This window comes from Myxine glutinosa, chromosome 11 (assembly GCF_964187855.1).
Source record: "Myxine glutinosa chromosome 11, kmMyxGlut1.1, whole genome shotgun sequence".
Lineage (NCBI taxonomy): Eukaryota > Metazoa > Chordata > Myxini > Myxiniformes > Myxinidae > Myxine > Myxine glutinosa.
Genome location: NC_136271.1, coordinates 84,181,770 through 84,201,908, shown reverse-complemented (window position 1 = coordinate 84,201,908; position 20,139 = coordinate 84,181,770). Strand labels below are relative to the sequence as shown.

General features: G+C 43.6%; 1 protein-coding gene across 1 annotated transcript in view; it reads right to left on the bottom strand.

Moving 5' to 3' along the window:
- The window catches only part of THOC3 (THO complex subunit 3), an 84,094-nt gene that overhangs the window by 34,403 nt on the left and 29,552 nt on the right, over positions 1–20,139 (bottom strand). The window contains exon 2 of the mRNA XM_068131529.2: positions 16,553–16,709. Coding sequence (XP_067987630.1) covers positions 16,553–16,709 — 157 coding nt within the window. The remainder of the gene's footprint in view (positions 1–16,552; positions 16,710–20,139) is intronic.

Genomic DNA, 20,139 nt, shown 5'->3' with positions numbered 1-20,139 from the left:
ATCTTAATAGAGAAAGAAAATGAATCCATTTTAAGGACATCAAAAAACAAACGGAAGAGAACATTGAAAATCATAAATGTTTACAATAAATGAATGCTACTGGAAAAAAAAATGCTGATAATTTTGCACTTGAATTCCTCTTTGAAAGACCTCTGTTTAAAGGTAAACTTTTGTGGTCGTCGTTGTGGTGTACTTTATGTGTGTGTACAAATGTGTGTGTGTGTGTGTTTTTTTTTGTTTGTTTTTTTTGTATACAGAATCGAGACTCGTGAAAGAGCTAACATTTATTTCACAAACAAATCAAACAGACAAACAAAATATATAAAAAGAGGGAGCGGTAGACAAGATGGGGAGAGAAGGGGAAGCACACAAACACAACATTTGAGAGCAGGGACATCGGGAGATGTGTGGGAGGGAGAGAGCTTGGGGGGAGGAGGCGTGGAAAGGGGGGGGGGGGGGTGGGAGAAGTATAAAACACAAGGACACCAAGGACTTCCAGGACAGAAGTTGGTATTTCAAAAAAGTGGATTTGGGGTGAAATTAGTGGGGGTAGAAAAGATCAAGGTTTTGGATGGGGGAAGATAAGAGATGGTGGTGAACAGCAGTTTTAAAGACCTGGAGGGAGGAGTGGGATTGAAGAGAGTGAGGGAGTTTGTTCCAGAGGTGGCAGAAAAGAGGAATGAAGGAGTGAAGGTGAGCAGAGAGCCTTGATTTTGGCAGTTTAACCATAAGAGGGTTGCAGGCAGATCTTGTGCGACCTGTAGGAATATTTGGGGGACAGAGCCCAGAGAGAGCTGGGGGGGGGGGGGGCAAGACCGGAGAGGAGTCGGTAGAAGAGGGAAGGACCACCACACTGCCTGCGGTGAGTGAGTGAAAGGCCCTTGGAGTTGGCTTCATCGCGGGAGATTCCAATGATTCTGCACGCTTTGGTTTCAACAGCGTGAAGACGAGCTAGGTGTGAGGCAGAAGCACCAGCCCAGAGGGGAGAGCAGTATTCCATTGAGCTGCGGATGAAAGCCTTGTATGTGGCGAGGAGCTCAGGTGTGCCAAGGAAGGACTTCGCACGACGGAGGATGCCCAGTCGGCGACTGGCTTTGGAGGCCAGATTTGAAATGTGGTTTTCCCAGGAAAGATCATGGCAGATAGTGAGACCCAAAAGCTTGAGTGACAGAACTTCTTGGAGAGGATTATTCAGAAAGTGGATGGGAGGGTTGTCCAGTCGGTCTTTTCGGAGAGACATCGTAAGAGTGTGAGATTTGTCAGGATTGAAAGACATGTTCCACTTGTTTGCCCAGTCTGTGATTTTGTCCAGGTCTGCAGAGAGTGAGGAGGCTGCAGACTGCCGATCTGAGGGATGAGGAATGGAGCGACAGAGAGTAGAGTCATCAGCAAAGAGATAGAGAGGATTTTCAAGAGAGTCAGAGAGATCATTGATGAAGACCAGAAAAAGCACAGGGCCCAGAACAATGCCTTGGGGAACTCCAGCCTGAACAGGAAGAGGAGATGAGAGAAACCCATTCAGGGCCACACGTTGACTACGACGAGAGAGGAAGTCCGCCAGCCATGCGTGGAGATTTCCATGGATACCAAAGGAGGAGAGTTTGGTGATCAGAGCGGGGTGCCAGACCGTATCGAAGGCACGTGATATGTCAAGGGAGACAGCTCTAATTTCCTGTTTGGCATTGAGGACCTCCATCCATTGTTGAGAAAGCAGAAGCAGCATGTCCAGAGTAGAGTGACCAGGTCTGAAACCAAATTGATGATCAGAGATCAAGCCATTGGAGAAGAGGAAAGATTTCATATCCGAAGCAATGATGGATTCCATGACTTTGCTGATAATTGGGAGAAGGCTGATTGGTCTGTAGTTGCTAGGATCTGTTTTGCACCTTTTTTGTGCAAAGCGGTGATGTTGGCTGATTTCCAAGCAGATGGCAGATGACCTTTCGCAAAAGAGAGGGTGAAGAGAACAGAGAGAGGGAGTGAAAGAGTGGAAGAACAGGATTTTAGGACCCGTGGGCTGATGCCGTCAGGTCCAGTTGCAGAATCAGAGTCGAGGGTTGATAGAAACTTTTCCACCTTGTCAGGAGGAAAGGAAACAGAGTCCAGGAGCAGCTGGGTACGACTGGGTACGACTGGGTACGGTGGGTACAGAGAGGGATGGGTTTGGCACACAAGATTTAGAGGGAAACACGGAATTGAGGTTGTTGGTTGTTATCTCCATAATTTGGGTTTTAGAAGGTGGAAGGGGCTCCCTCCAGGACTCGAAGTATCCACCCCCACTGGATTGCGATTCATGGGCTACGCTGTGAAGTTGTGTTGTTCCAACGGCTCTTTTCAGGATCATCACCTTTTTCTTTGTATACCAAGTCGAGGCTCGTATAAGAGCTAACACATAGAACATATAGTAAAGGGAGCGGGAGACAAGAGGTGGAGAGAGAGAGAGAGAGAGAAGAACAACAACAGTAGAGAACAGGGACATCAGGAGATCTGTGGAAGAGAGAGGGCTGGGGTGGGATACACGGTATAAATAAGATGGGCACCACAAGGACTTTCAGGAAAGAAAACAGGGAATTTGAAAAAGGTGGCTTTATGGTGTATTAATGGGGGTATAAAAGATCAAGATTTTGCGTGGGGGTAGATAAGAGATTGTGGTGAACAGCTGTTTTGAAGACCGCGACGGAGGAGTGGGATTGAAGAGAGTGGGAGTTTGTTCCAGAGGCGGGAGAAAAGAGGAATGAAAGAGTGAAGGTGAGCAGAGAGTCTTGATTTTGACAGTTTAACTATCAGAGGGTTGCTGGCAGATCTTGTGCGACCTGTCGGAATATTTGGGGGACAGAGCACAGAGAGAGCTGGGGGAGCAAGGCCGGAGAGGAGTCGGTAGAAGAAAGAAGGACCACCAATGTGCCTGCGGTGGGAGAGTGAAAGGCCCTCAGGAATCAGCTTCATCGCAGGAGATTCCAATGATTTTAAAAGCCTTGGTTTCTACAGCATGAAGCCGAGCTAGGTTTGAGGCAGGAACCGTACAGACTCCATCTGAACTTCGTTTGTGGTAATGTTCACAGGGATGGTTTTTATGATCTTTGTGAGGTTCTTCTTTATCATCAATGTTGCTCAAATTATCACTGGTACAATTTCAACACTCTTAAGCTTCCAGGATCTTTTCACATCATTCATGAGGTATTTGATCTTTTTCTTGATTTCTGCATTATTTAGACTATTTAGACATTATTTAGACTATTTAGACATTATTTAGACATTTAGGCATTATAAAAACGATCATTCATTCATTCATTCATTAGACTAAAATCACTGCATACTGATACATCTCAATCAGCAATGAATTTTGTTCGTGAGTAGTTTGCCCTGTTGCAGTACTTTGTTACCCTTGCCAGGGGAGAGTGTGTTACATTTGAGTCTGTTTGTTAATTGGCAAAAAAAAAATTTTGGACAAGTATGTTGATCACTCCATATGTTTTGTTTTGTACATATGTTTTATACATATGTGTATATATGTTTTGCTACCTAGCAGACATGCTGAATGGAGAACGTGGATCAGACTCGGCAACGGTTGCTCGAGTGAGACGTGCATGGAAGAGGTTTCGGGAACTGAGTAGTGTGCTGACGAGGAGGGAAGTGTCGTTGAAGCTGAAGGGAAAGGTGTGTGCTGCATGTGAGAAGTGTTCTGATTTATGGGAGCGAGACATGGGTAATGAACGTAGAGCAGCAACGAAGGGTGGAAATGCGAATGGTTCGGTGGATGTGCGGAGTATCGTTGAGAGAGAGGAAGACAAATGATGAATTGCGAAAGATGATGGGAATAGAGCCTGTGATTGATGCTGTGAAGAGGAACAGGTTGAGATGGTTTGGTCATGTGTTGAGGAAGGATGAAAGTGACTGGTTGAGAAGAGTGATGGAAATGAATGTAGAAGGAAGTAGAGGACGGGGAAGACTGAGAAAGACTTGGCTAAAGATGGTGGAAGAAGAAATGCGGGCAAGGGGGTTAACAAGGAGAGATGCAGAAAATAGGGCAAGATGGAGAAGATTGTCATGGGGACCGCAAGGCTAACCCCCGCTCTAGCAGGGAAAATGGCCTTAAAATGCCTGTTGGTTGTTGTTGTTGTTTTTGTATGTTGATCACTCCGGTTTGTACGTTTGTGTGTTTGTGTGTGTGGAATAACATATGTTAATGATGATGTCATAGGTGCCTCCATTAGGACGTCATAATTCGGCAAGTACAAAACTTCATCCGATCAAGATTAAATTTCTTGAGCATAATCTAGGAATATATTAGTGGAGAAAAAAATATATAATGATGACGTAATCAGTCACGTGGTTGGGCCGCCATATTTGTTTTAACACATAAACCTTAAAAACCACTGAAAATACATCCTGGCGAGGGTTTGCAATCTCTGATTGCTCTTTCTTGTTTATGTGTGTTGTTTGTTACTTGGAAAAATAAAAAAATTCCAAGTATGTTGCTCACCCCGGTTTGTGTGTCGGTTTGTGTGTGTTTTTGTGTGTTTTTGTGTGTGTTTTTGTGTGTGTGTTTGTGTGTGTGTGTGTGTGTGTGTGTGTGTGTGTGTGTGTGTGTGTGTGTGTTTGTGTGTGTGTTTGTGTGTGTGTTTGTGTGTGTGTTTGTGTGTGTGTTTGTGTTTTTGTGTGTGTGTTTTTGTGTGTGTTCATGTTTTTTTTGTTTTTTTGTGTGTTTTTGTGTGTGTGTGTGTGTTTGTGTGTGTGTGTGTGTGTGTGTGTGTCTGTGTGTGTGTGTGTGTGTGTGTGTGTGTGTGTTTGTCTGTCCGCTCACTTATACTTGCCTACAGGTCACAATTTTAAACTGATCTTTACAAAACACCAAATGGTAGAGTTTGTGGTCCGACAAAATCCTATATATTTTTGAGGTCAAAAGGTCAACATAGGCCAAAGGTCAACCACTTTTTTTCAAATTTCTAAAATCCTCAATTTTAATCCGATTGACTTGAAATTTTCATAGGATTTTCATATCGGCTAACTGAATTCAACCACCAACCATTTTTGAGATCAGCATCGGCCAAAAGGTCAACATAGGCCAAAGGTCAACAACCTTTTTAAATTTCTAAAATCCTCAATTTTCTTCCGATTGACTTGGAATTTGAATGGGATTTTCATATCAGCCAACTGAATTCAACCACCAACTATTTTTGAGATCAACATTGGCCAAAATGTCAACATAGGCTAACGGTCAACCACTTCAATATGACCCATTGGCTCCCCAGCATCTGTCTGTCTTTGGGAAGCTGTTGACAAAATCTGTGTTTGACCTTGCGTCAACATTCTTTTCTTATGAGCAGATATCCGCCTGCCGAGCCTTTCTCCTTGCTACAATCTGTGAAACTGAGGAAATGTTTTGAGGTCCTTGTTCTTTGAAGAAAGTATATAAAGACGAATGCAAGTTGAAATGCCCCGAGTTGATCTTGGGGCTGGCTGTGTGATGTTATTTTCCTGAAATGGCGTTACTGGCTGATGCGCCGATTTCCTCCTATGCATGCATATCCTTATCTCTTAATAGACCTCTTGTACCTTGGTCCGAGTTGAGAGACAAGCTGCTTATAGCCTGGGGAAAAGATAAAACCCATGACAGGTATTCTTTGGTAATTGGTTTGTGCATTTTTATGACAAATTTGGTGTCCCTCTTCTACTCCCAGGTATTTGTAAGATGCTTCATTGTCTAGCTCCTGTATTGTTGTATTGAGGTCGATTTTTATGTTGTCCGTTTTTGTTGATCTACCTTGCACGAATGTGCACTTGGCGCACTTATCTAGGCCAAATTCCATTTGGATGTCGTCGGAGAACCGTTTCACTAATTTCAGTTGGTCTGCCAATTTTTTGGTGTTTGTTGCAAAGAGTTTTAAATCATCCATATGCAGTAGATGTGTCACCTTTCTTGTTACTTTGGACATTATTTTATTGGATGTTAGTGTGTATACATGTCCTTGCTTATTAATGAGGTTACTTAGTGGGTCCAGGGCCAGGTAAAACAAGAGAGGGGAAAGGCTGTCTCCTTGGAAGATGCCCGGTCGTATCTTTACTCATGGTATGTCAATCTGTCCTTCTGAGTGCTGTAGGATTAGTGTGGTATTCCATAGATTCATGGTTTTCTCAATTAGCTTGATTATTTGGGGATTTATCTTGTACATTTGCATGCACTTTATCATCCATGAATGTGGGACAATGTCAAAAGCTTTTTTTACCGTCTATCCTTGCTGTGGACAATTTGGTTGTTCTCGTATTGCAATTTTCGAGTCTGGCCTTGTTTAGTCGTAGATGGTCTATTGTTCCGTAACATCCTCTCTCGTATCCCTTCTGTTCTGCCTATAGTCCTCCTTGTTGTGTTAGGTGGTGGTACATTGTGTCTGTGATGATTCCTGTTTAAAGTTTATATATTGTTGGTCGACAGGTTATTTACCGATATTTGGGGATTAGTTGGGTCTCTTCAGATTTTGGGATGAAGATGGTAATCTGTGAGCCATTCATCCATTTCCTAATCCCTTTGTACAAGTTCATTGAATGCTTGAGCGTAGTGAATGGTGGAGAGTATCAAATTGCTTTAACCTGAGTTTGGAATCCCATTTGGGCCAGGGCTTTTGAAGTTTGCCATATTTGCAAGTTGTTGTGTTATCTTTTCTGCATTAATTATTACTGGGGGCATTTCCTGAAAATGTTGCTTCGCTTCCAGGTTTCAAATTAATTTCGCCTCCTTTTTGAGTTTGTTTCGATTTTGGTAAATTCCTTTCCAGAATCGATCCAGTTTATTTTTTAGGAGTGGATGACACATTCTGCTTTCGTTTCACTTGTTCACGGTAGAATATTTTCGGGTCGTTTTCAAACATCTGGCGTCTTTCACCGCCCATCGCCTCAGAACCAAAGCACCTTCTGTGCGGAAGAACGCTCCCCTCCACTCAGCATTCCAGCTTTCATTATTTTTTAAATTGTTGTCCTGCTTGGATCTTTCCATTGAGACAGGCAGCACTGTCGAAGCTTCGCGCTTTTTGGGCAAGGTGTAGCCATCTATCTTGACCGTGTGTGTGTGTGTGTGTGTGTGTGTGTGTGTGTGTGTGTGTGTGTGTGTGTGTGTGTGTGTTTGTGGTCATCAAGCATAAATAACATATAGTGACCTTTATGGAAACCAGCCCCCGGGTGAACAAATATTCATGAAACGTAGGTTAGATTAGATCAGGGGTTCTTAACCTTTTTCCCTGTCAAGACCCCCAACGGATTGCCCACGATGTCCCCATACCCCCTTCGCCAGACTGTTCACTGACCACCGTAGGTGCGCATAGCTAGGGGGGACTGGGGGCATGTCCCCCTAGAATTTTTTGGATTTCTATGTGCTCTGTGGTGCATTCTGAGGGGTGTTTTTACTTTAATTGCCTATTTTTGGGGGATGAAAATTGGTAACTTATTAACCAGAAAATGGGCCAACTTCGGGGATCCGCGTCTGATTACCAGTCCCATTAGGTTCCAGTGTGACTTCAAAATATCTCAATAGCTTAGTTTTACATATGGATAATTAGGAACAGACAGGAAGGAAAATCATTAGGATTTTATCCCTATTTATTTCTTTGCTTGCTATTTATTTATTATATATTCAAAGTTGATATTTCATTGAATTTATTGCAATTTATTATAATTTATTACGAGTCCCATACCCCCAGATTTTGGTCCCCATACCCCCAAGGGGTATGGATACCCCGGGTTAAGAACCCCAGGATTAGATATATCGATACCTAACATCCCCAGTTAAGATATATCGTTAGTATTTGTGCCTGGTAGACAAAAACCCATGGTCTCAGGAAAATGGAGCATTTGAGTTGAGGGCTGTAGTTAGGTACAGTTCAACAACCCCCTCTCCAACCCTCCTGTTTTTCCTTTTATTTCTCCTTTAAAACCCTCGTTTATTCATATGTTATATACAGTGGTTGCCATTAAAAGCACCACAAAGTACAACTTGGTTCCCATCAATTCCCAAATTACACGTTAGCACTTTTCCCATCCCTAGAGAGTACAACTCGCTATTCATAAATTCCCTTGCTTTCTTTTTATTTAACGTTCCTTCACAGCACCACACCACAATTCAGATGTGAAGAAAGCAAATAACACCATCCTATTTCAAATGTGATGGGTGGGAAAACATCACAGAGCGTAAAAACGGGGAAGTGAACCAGACACCAAAGCGGATCAGACAGAAGAGGAGGTGAACCAGACACCGAAGGAAGCAGAGCAGACAGAAGAGGCAACGAACCAGACAGAAGAGGAAACAAACCAGACTGAAGAGGAAACAAGCAAGACCTAAGAGGAAACAAGCAAGACCTAAGAGGAAACTAACCAGACAGGGAAGGACTTTGGTTCAGAGATTCAGAGAGAGTTCAGTGTGCACACCAATGGGAACACACTGTCGCACGTTGGCAGGCACGCCAAAAACTTTGCTCCAGCGAGCTCCACCTCCCATGAGCTCTGATCCCCAAGACACCGCCCGGCTCAAGCTGCTTAAAAGACGGAACGCCAAGCTGTTGGTCGCTGTTGACATGCGCTGGGGGCCTGAGGACAACCTGCCTGCTCCTGCCGAAGAGAGGACCACTGTCAGAATCTGCACTGGATACAGGACAAAGTGCGCTGAAGCCAGGTCGAGCAGTGCAGGCTGGTGCTGCAAGAACGGAGTGATGAGGGTTCGGAAGACGAGTCGGGGACGAGAGGGCGAGCATATGGGAGGTCCCTAGCACGGAGAGATGGCTCCAGAACGAACACAAGACTTTCTCTCTGATTATTTCCGAATTTGTCTACCTAGACTCACAAAGAGCTATCAACAATTGGCCTTATGACCCTTTTGGGCTTTATAAAAAAATAAAAATACAATTTTTGCCAAAGCACATCCTCAATATTGTGCCCAAATTTCAGCTTCCTCGCTCAGAGGATGGCTGAAATATCACCCGGACAAACAAACAAGAAAGAAATAAAGACAACAAGAAAACAAACAAGCAAACAAACAAGCAAACAAACAAGCAAACAAGCAAACAAGAAGACGTCATGCAGAGCACGATACTTGCAAAATCCGCCCCCCCTCCCCACAAATTTTTTTTCCATTGATACAGCAAATTGTCCATTTCATCATGATTAAAATTGACAATCTTGATCAAAGCTCGGGTCAATAGGAGGAAAAGTGATGATTTTTCAGATGAAAAATGACGATTTTGGAAGGTTGACCTTGAGTTGACCTTTGACCTTTAAAAAGTTGGTTTCCCTATTTCGTGACAATGTGCAAATGCTGTTCAATTTACAAGTCAATCAGATGAAAATTGACGGTTTTTCAGATAAAAAGTGATTTTGGAAATTTGACCTTGAGTTGACCTTTGACCTTTTGACCTCAAAAATAGTACGTTTCCCAATTTAGTGACTCATTATACAAATGGGATTCAATTTTCAAGTTAATCGGATTTAAAATGCCGATTTTAGAAATTAGACCTCCAGATGACCTTTGACCCCAAAACAATAGGCTTCTCAATTAGGACGACCTATACAACTTGGTGAAGTTTCGTGACGATCGGTTTAGAATTGTGACCTGTAGGCCGGTGACGAACAGACAAATGAAAAATCGGTCAGAGACCGAGGACTTGCCGGAATGTACTTTTTTATCGGCCATTTTGGACAAATGTGGCGGCCGAACCATGTGACCGATGACATCATCATTATTTGTTTTCTAAACTAATTTATTCCTTGATGATGCTCATTAAAATTTCATCTTCATCGGATGAAGTTTTGTACTTGTCGAATTATGACGTCATAATGGAGGCACCTATGAGATCATCATTAACATATTTTATTCCCCATGGAGAGTTCTTCACAATGAGCCATGTCTCATTTTTTTCTAGAGAGCACTTTCGGAGATTACAGAGGTGCAAAGTTTTTCGGTTTTTCCAAGATGGCGGCCGAACCACGTGACCGATGATGTCATCATTTTTTTTTTTCTCCACCAGTTTATGCCGACATGGCGCTCAAGAAATTGCATCTTGATCGGATGAAGTTTTGTACTTGTCGAATTATGACGTCATAATGGAGGCACCAATGACATCATCATTAACATATTTTATTCCCCATGGAGAGTTCTTTACAATGAGCCATGTCTCAATTTTTTCTATCCAGCACTTTCGGAGATATAGAGGTGCAAAGTTTTTCGGTTTTTCCAAGATGGCGGCTGAACCACGTGACCGATGACGTCATCATTATTATTTTTTTCTCCACCAGTTTATGCCGTCATTGCATATAGTTATTATTGATTTCATTCTCCGTTTATTTGTTCGGGATTAAACCCGTTTGGTATTATTCAAAGCTTTATCCCGGTGTGTACCCTGGTTAGAATAGGTGCACCCTATCCCTTCGTGTCGTAAGAGGCGACTAAGAGGGTTGGCGTCAGGAAGGGCATCCGGCCATAAAAACATTGCCTCAAAAAGAGAATCATGACAATTACAACTACATATGGGCAGGGTACAGCCTGAAGTGGAGATCGGTTTCTGAGGTTTGGGACATGGATTGTAGGGACAATGACAGGGAGATCAGGAGAAGTGGTGGAAGTATTGGTCAGAAAAAGAGTGGACATATGTTGTGTGCAAGAGATGAGATGGAAGGGAAGTGGTGTGAGAATGGTGAAGGGTCGGCAGGGACAGAAATACAAGGTTGTGTGGCAAGGGTGCCCGGAGGGCGTGAATGGTGTTGGTGTCCTGATTTCCGAGGAGTTTGTAGACAGTGTGGTGAGTGTGACTAGAGTGAGTGATAGGTTGATGATGGTGAAAATGATGATTGGAAAGCTCTTGGTGAACGTCATCTCGGGATATGCTCCGCAGGTTGGTCGGAGCGATGAAGAGAAGGAGAAGTTCTGGTGTGTGATAGAGAAGCTGATGGAAAACGTGAAAGATGAGGAAGTTGTTGTGGTAGGAGGAGACCTAAATGGACATGTGGGAAGGAGTATGGACGGTTTTGAGGGAGTTCATGGGGGTTACGGATATGGTGTGAGAAATGGAGAAGGTGAAAGGATTTTGTAGTTTGCTGATGGAGCTGATTTGTTGATTTGTAATACTCAGTTCCAGAAAGAGGATAATAAGCTTGTTACATACACGTCAGGTGGGTCGACGACAACCGTTGACTACCTGATGGTGCATAGGCGAGATGGGGGGCACCTCCGGGACACAAAGGTGATCCCGGGGGAGGAGGCTGTTTCACAGCACCACTTGGTTGTCTGCGACATAAGGGTGAAAGGTGCGAGGAGAGCTCGGCGGGTGAAGTACCAACCGAGAATGAAGGTGTGGAGGTTGAAAGAGGTGACAGTAAGGGAGGCATTAAAAGAGAGGCTGAGTAGGGTAGAGGATGATGTGGTTGAGCTTGAACGTGGTTGGATGTCAATGAAAGATACTCTGTTGGGAGCCGTTGGTGAGGTATGTGGATGGACAAAAGGACCACCGAGGCACTCGGAAACATGGTGGTGGGATGAGGAAGTTGGAAAGAGGATTGACGAGAAGAGGAAGAAGTTCAAGGAGTGGCAAAAGGCGAAGGGTACGGGAGCAGAAAAAGCAGAGCATGAAAGTTATAAGGCAACCAAGAAGGCTGCAAAGAAAGAGGTAGCAAAGGCACAGGAGGCATGTAGGAAAATGTTCGGAGAAAGCTTGGATTCGGAAGAGGGTCAGAAAGCAGTATTCAGGATTGCAAAGCAGTTAGCGAAAGAGAGGTGTGATGTGATGGGGCTGAGTTGCTTGAAGGATGAAATGGGACAAATCGTTGTGGACCCAGATGGAATTAAAGGAAGATGGAAAAGATATATGAAAATGCTGTTGAATACAGAGAATGAATGGGATGGCAACATAGAGAGTAACCCAGGTTTAGGACCGGCAGAGAAGATAACTGAGAAGGAAGTTGAGGAAGCGATAAAAGCAATGAAGAGTAGCAAAGCGGGAGGGCCGACGGGAGTTGTGGGAGATATGTTGAAGGCAGCAGGAAGTTGGGGTGTGAAGAGAATGACAGAGATCTGTAATCTGGTGGTGAAAGAAGGCCGCATTCCAGTGGATTGGGAACTGAGTACCCTCGTCCCTCTATACAAGGGGAAAGGTGACCCTCTGGAGTGTGGCTCGTACCGAGCCATAAAGTTATTGGAGCATGGAATGAAGGTATTGGAAAGGGTGTTGGAGAGGAGGATAAGGAAGAGGGTGAAGATCGACGAAATGCAGTTTGGATTTATGCGAGGAAGAGGAATGACAGACGCGCTCTTTATTGTGAGGCAGTTGCAGGAGAAGTACATGGAGAAGAGGAAGAAGTTGTTTCTTGGGTTTGTTGATCTGGAGAAAGCTTCGATAGGGTTCCACGCGAAGTATTGACATGGGCATTGAGGAAGTTAGGAGTGGAGGAATGGTTGATCAGAGTAGTGATGGCAATGTACAAAAGAGCGCGCACAGCTGTAAGGACGAAGGACGGGAACAGTGGTGAGTTTGAGGTGAAGGTGGGAGTGCATCAGGGGTCGGTACGAAGTCCACTACTATTTGTAGCTGTGATGGAGGTGCTGGCTCAGAACGTAAAAGAGGGTTTACCGTGGGAGTTGTTGTATGCAGATGATCTGGTGTTGATTGCGGAAAGTATGGATGGACTGAAGGAAAAGATGAACAAGTGGAAGCAATGTATGGAGACAAAAGGTCTGAAGGTGAATATAGGAAAGACGAAGGTGATGGCAAGTGGTAAAGCATGTGGCGAGGTGGAAATAACTGGGAAGTGGCCATGTGCTGTGTGCAGGAAGGGTGTCGGAGTGAACTGCTTTCAATGTACAATGTGCGCTGAGTGGGTTCATCAAAAATGTAGTGGTCTGAGAGGGTCATTAACCAGTGTGGCAGCTACATTCAAATGTAAGGTGTGCACAGAGGGGGCTGCAGATGGAGGAAATGTTGAGTTGGATCTTGGAGACGGCGTGAAGCTGGAAGGTGTGAAAACATTTTGCTACCTCGGAGACATGCTGAATGGAGAAGGTGGATCAGACTCAGCAACGGTTGCAAGAGTGAGATGTGCATGGAAGAAGTTTCGGGAACTGAGTGGTGTGCTGATGAGGAGGGGAGTGTCGTTGAAGCTGAAGGGAAAGGTGTATGCTGCATGTGTGAGAAGTGTTATGATTTATGGGAGCGAGACATGGGTAATGAACGTAGAGCAGCAACGAAGGCTGGAAAGGGTGGAAATGCGAATGGTTCGGTGGATGTGCGGAGTATCGTTGAGAGAGAGGAAGACAAATGATGAATTGCGAAAGATGATGGGAATAGAGCCTGTGATTGATGCTGTCAAGAGGAACAGGTTGAGCTGGTTTGGTCATGTGTTGAGGAAGGATGAAAGTGACTGGTTGAAAAGAGTGATGGAAATTAATGTAGAAGGAAGTAGAGGACGGGGAAGACCGAGAAAGACTTGGCTAAAAATGGTGGAAGAAGAAATGCGGGCAAGGGGGTTAACAAGGAGAGATGCAGAAATGGGGCAAAATGTAGAAGACTGTCATGGGGACCACAAGGCTAACACCCGCTCTAGCAGGGAAAATGGCCTTAAAATGCATGTTGTTGTTGTTGTTATGCCGTCATGTCGCTCAAGAAATTGCATCTTGATTGGATGAAGTTTTGTACTTGTCGAATTATCGAATTATGACGTCATAATGGAGGCCTTGGGCCGAGAGAGTTAAAAATTGGGCACAGTCTATTCCAGGGCAAGACAAATATGTGTGTAAAGTTTAGCGATGCTATGTGCAACGGTGAAGACGTAGTACTGCGAACGAACAGACAGATGAAAAATCGATCAGAGACCGAGGATTTGCCGGAATGCACATTTTTATCGGCCATTTTGGACAATTATGGCGGCCGAACCACGTGACAGATGACGTCATCATTATTTGTTTTCTAAGCTAATTTATTCCTTGATATTGCTCAATAAATTTCATCTTGATCGGATGAAGTTTTGCACTTGTCGAATTATGACGTCAAAATGGAGGCAACGAGGACATCATCATTAACATATTTTATTCCCCATGGAGAGTTCTTTGCAATGAGCCAGGTCTCAATTTTTTCCATTCAGCACTTTCGGAGATATGGAGGTGCAAAGTTTTTCGGTTTTTCCAAGATCGCGGCCGAACCACGTGACTGATGACGTCACCATTAACATATTTTATTCCCCATCGAGAGTTCTTTACAATGAGCCATGTCTCAATTTTTTCTATTCAGCACTTTCGGAGATATGGAGGTGCAAAGTTTTTCGGTTTTTCCAAGATGGCGGCCGAACCACGTGACTGATGACGTCATCATTAGCATATTTTATTCTCCATGGAGAGTTCTTTACAACGAGCCATGTGTCAATTTTTCTATTCAGCACTTTCGGAGATATGGAGGTGCAAAGTTTTGCCGTTTTTCCAAGATGGCGGCCGAACCACGTGACTGATGACGTCATCATTAACATATTTTATTCCCCATGGAGAGTTCTTTACAATGAGCCATGTCTCAATTTTTTCTGTTCAGCACTTTCGGAGATATCGAGGTGCAAAGTTTTCCGGTTTTTCCAAGATGGCGGCCGAACCACGTTACCGATGACGTCATCAGTTGGGCACAGTATATTAGAGGGCAAGACAAATACATGTGCAAAGTTTGGCGATTCTACATGCAACGGTGTAGACATAGTGCTGCAATCAGACAAACAGACAGACAGATGAAAAACCGGTCAGAGACCGAGGACTTGCCGGAATTAACTTTTTTATCGGCCATTTAGGACTAACATGGGGGCTGAACCACGTGACCGATGACGTCATCATTAACATATTTTATTCCCCATGGAGAGTTCTTTGCAATGAGTCATGTCTCAATTTTTTCTATTCAGCACTTTTCGAGATACAGAGGTGCTAAGTTTTTCGGTTTTTCCAAGATGGCGGCCGAACTACGTGACCGATGATGTCATCATTAACATATTTTATTCCCCATGGAGCGTTCTTTACAATGAGCCATGGCTCAATTTTTTCTGTTCAGTACTTTCGGAGATATGGTGCTAGGTTTTCCGGTTTTTCCAAGATGGCGGCCGAACCACGTGACCAATGACGTCATCATTAACATATTTTATTCCCCATCGTGATTTCTTTATAATGAGCCATGTCTCAATTTTTTCTGTTCAGCACTTTCGGAGATATGGAGGTGCAAAGTTTTTCGGTTTTTCCAAGATGGCGGCGAAACCACGTGACCGATGACGTCATCATTTGGGCACAGTATATTAGAGGGCAAGACAAATACGTGTGCAAAGTTTGGCGATTCTAGGTGCAACGGTGTAGACGTAGTGCTGCAAACAGACAAACAGACAGACAGACAGATGAAAAATCGGTCAGAGACCGAGGACTTGCCGGAATGTACTTTTTTATCGGCCATTTAGGACAAATATGGCGGCCGAACCACGTGACCGATGGCATCATTATTAACATATTGTATTCCCCGTGGAGAGTTCTTTACAATGAGCCATGTCTCAATTTTTTCTATTCAGCACTTTCGGAGATATGGAGGTGCAAAGTTTTTCGGTTTTTCCAAGATGGCGGCAGAACCACGTGACCGATGACGTCATCAATTGGGCACAGTCTATTCCCGGGCAAGACAAATACGTGTGCAAAGTTTGGCGATTCTACGTGCAACGGTGTAGACGTAGTGCTGCAAACAGACAGACAGACAAACAGACAGATGAAAAATCGGTCAGAGACCGAGGACTTGCCGGAATGTACTTTTTTATCGGCCAGTTAGGACAAATATGGCGGCCGAACCACGTGACCGATGGCATCATTATTAACATATTGTATTCCCCATGGAGAGTTCTTTCCAATGAGCCATGTCTCAATTTTGTCTGTTCAGCACTTTCGGAGATATAGTGGTGCAAAGTTTTGCCGTTTTTCCAAGAAGGCGGCCGAACCACGTGACCGATGACGTCATCATTAACAAATTTTATTCCCCATGGAGAGTTCTTTACAATGAGCCATGTCTCAATTTTTTCTATTCAGCACTTTCAGAGAAATGGAGGTGCAAAGTCTTTTGGTTTTTCCAAGATGGCGGCCGAACCACGTGACCGATGACATCATCAATTGGGCACAGTCTATTCCAGGGCAAGACAAATACGTGTGCAAACTTTGGCGATTCTACGTGCAACGGTGTAGACGTAGTGCTGCAAACAGACAGACAGACAGACAAACAGACAGACAGACAGACAGACAGGCAGACAAAGAAACGAACAGATCAACATGCTTGCCGGAATCTTTTCTGGCAAGTAACAAACAGACAAACGAACAGATCAACATACTGGCTGGAATCCTTTCCGGCAAGTAACAAACAGACAGACAGAACCACAAACGCAACCGACCAATATTGTTGAAAAATCTTCCATTTTGCAAGTAACAAGAAGACGTCATGCAGAGCACAATACTTGAAAAGCACTCCCTTTTGGCGCACGTCATGCAGTGCCTGAAGATGGAATGAGAAAGGAGTGGTGTACAATTAGTTACCTTTTGTGTTCACAGTTGCTGCACACTTATTGTTCCGTACATCCCAGATCCGGATAGTTTTGTCACCAGATGCCGTGACAAACATATCGGGATTCAGAGGATGCCAGCACAGCTGGTCCACACTGTCACCATGACCACGGTAGTTAATTTCTTTTACCTGAAAGCAGTAACATTAGAATACAAATATTAAAGTCCGATCTTTGGTGGAAAATAAACATGCACGCATGCATATACATAGAGCATGAACATAAAACACAGCGTACCATTTACAATGCCAATTGCATTGCATGATTACACAAGCACCACACAAAGCATAATTTTGCACCCTCCTAATGCCTCCTCTCCCTATGCAACAGTGTGGACCTCAAACATCCGAGGTCTCTGATCTATCCTGAAAGATCTATCAATCCAGGCTGCTGCCGATAAACCAGGCGTGGAGGTAATTTGGATGCGCTTAATGGATTAACTAGTGAATACACTATACAAAGTGTATTGTATACACTATACAAAGTGTATACAAAGTGTATACACTATACAAAAACCTATGAAATTTTCACAATAGGAGCGCCTCCTCCTTCAGAATATTTTAATAATAATCATGACGTCAAAGGTCGTGTGTTACAGGCGCCATATTGGAAAAAAAACAAAACGTTGAACCTCTATACAGCAATACCCCGTTTTACGCCATTTCGACCTACGTCTTAGCTCTTTCACGAGCCTCGATTCAGTATACAAAAAAAATAAAATAATAAAATGCTTCTATTATATATTCTAAATATCTGCTATGTGTACCTGCTTGCAAAATAATTATTATATATCAATGAATGCTTTATAAGGGATTGTTTCTTCGAAGTTTAATAATGAATTACCATGCATTAGGTTAAACTTGTGTTTTTGAGACTACGTGGTGCCACATAGTTTACCAAGCTTTCTTAAAAGCTGTACCTCTGTGTTTTGTCTTGTTCGACATCATCTTGCTTTATTACCCTGCGTTCGCGAAGCGAACAGGGGGGTTAAGCATTCAGTTACGTAGGCACGTATGTGTCTTCATTTCAGTAAACTAAAGTGTGTGCCGTGTCAGCATTATAAAAATTCATTTTCTCGGCAACCGTTGGTGCGATTGACATGAAATTTTCACCATAGGAGGGCCTCCTCCTGTAGAATATTTTAGTGAATATTATGATGTCATAGGTCACGTGGTACAGGCGCCATCTTGGAAAAACTTCGCACCTCTATCTCTGAAACCACTCCATGGAAAAAAATTGAGACCTGGCTCATTGTCACCGACTCCCCATGGGGAATAAGATATGTTAATGATGATGTCATCGGTGCCTTCGTTATGACGTCATAATTTGACAAATACAACATTTATCCATCTGATCATTATTTAAAAAAATTCAGCAACTGTTGGTCTGATGGACATGAAATTTTCACAATAGGAGCGCCTCCTCCTTCAGAATATTTTAATAATAATCATGACGTCAAAGGTCGTGTGTTACAGGCGCCATATTGGAAAAAACAAAAAAACGTTGAACCTCTATAGAGCAATACCCCGTTTTACGCCATTTCGACCTACGTCAAATCCGACTTTACGCCACTCTTCTAGAGTAAATTAATTAAGTAATTTTAAAGTAATTTTTAATTATTTTTAATTATACTTATTAATTATACTTATTTTAATAAGTAAAATTTAAAATTAAGTAATTTTTAAGTAAATTAAGTAATTTTTCTTCTAGAGCAAATTTCAGTTCAGCGAACGTCATTATGCGCGACTTTACGTCAGTCCTACATCATAATAGGGCGACGTGAAAAAAATTAATTTTTCCTTAAAAATATATTTAAAATAAATAAAATAGTACATAAATTAACAATAAAAGAAGCTAAAAAAACCATTTAAAATATAATAAAAAGCACATTAAAAACAAAAAAAAAAGTACGTACAGTATACTGTACGTACGCGTAGCTGCTGGTTCTCATTCAAAACAAAGGCGACGCCATATGCATTTCGTCCTGTGCTGCGGTCGCGTGCTTGCTTTGCCTTTCGATGGTATTTTTGTGAATATTCCTTTACTGTGTAAAGGTTCCTTTACTGTGTAAAACAACCAACGTAACGTGGCAATGGCGAAACATGACGACGATGCCGGCTCGGACGACCGTCCTTGGCAGACATCACGTCACATCACCGTGCAGAGTGTGCAATGTCCGCGACGAGGTCAGGCCCCATGGCCCATGGCCCATGTGAAACGAACGACCGTGTCATGCCTCGAGCCGGGGTGCCTCATCGGGCACCTCGCCGGCATCCGGCGTCGACGAACCGATCGACGTGTGCATGTGCACATGTGCATGGATTTGCAAATGCCTGCCTGTACGTCGTCGTTTCTGCGAATATCGCATCGACCAAAAAAAAGAAGCACGCAACTTTGGCCGCTCGGGGAAAGACAGGGCACGCCTACGACTAGGAGGCGAGCGCCGATCCCCAGGGCGGCCGGGTTCACGGACCCCGAGCTCGTTCGTCGGTCACAGACGACACGACACGACCACCGGTGAAAGTGCTCAGACACGTTGGGTAAAGCACGCCATGGTGAAGCGGGCCGTGAAGCCACTCGGCACACAAGCCCGCTCACGGTCGACACGTCCGTGCCGGTCACCCCGTTCGAGGAGAAGACCCGACCGATAGAAAACAACGGAGGGACTCCCGACAGGGAGCGGCAAAGATTCAGGGTGAAGCCACAGCCTCCTCCAGTTATTTACTCTAGTTTAACGGCGTTTGTCTTCATTTTAAGGCATTTTAAAGACATTACGCCCGGTTTACATCAAAAACCGAGTTACGTCACGGCTTATGGAACCAATTAATGACGTAGGCCGGGGTATTGCTGTATCTCCAAAACTGCTCTATGGAAAAAATTGAAACGTGGCTCATTGTAAATAACTCCATATGGGAAATAGGTGTTGTTAACGATGACGTAATTGGTGCCATAATTATGACGTCATAAACGTTTAGTCTGATCAGTTTGAAATTTATTGAGCATGATCTGTGCAACAATTATTTAGAGAATATACATTTATGATGTCATCGCTTACGTGCTCTGGCAGCCATATTGGATCAAAAAAAAAGAAACGTTCAAAAATAGAAGAGTTGGCTCACAACAAGTTGACTGCGCAGGGTAAGTATACTATGAATACCATCGAGTTACATGGAGGAATGTGTGTGCCCTATGTTTTACCCCTCTCAAGCTACCTGCATCAACAGCTTGGCTGTAAACCTTGCTCCACCAAACTGTTTTTTTTTTTTGTTTTTTTTTGGGATACAGAATCTAGGCTCGTGTAAGAGCTGACACATTGAACATGAAAACATGCACAGACACATAAAACATAAAACATACAACGAAGGGATAGAGAGGGAAGCACACAAGCACACCAACAGTAGAGAACAGGGACGTTGGTAGATCTGTGGAAGGGAGTGGGCTGGGGGGAGGTACACGGTATAAAGCAAATGAACACTGTAATGAAATTGTGTCTAAGTTGAACCCAGGTGTTATGCTGTCTCCAACCACTGAGAGGCTTCTACAATAACTAGGACGAACATC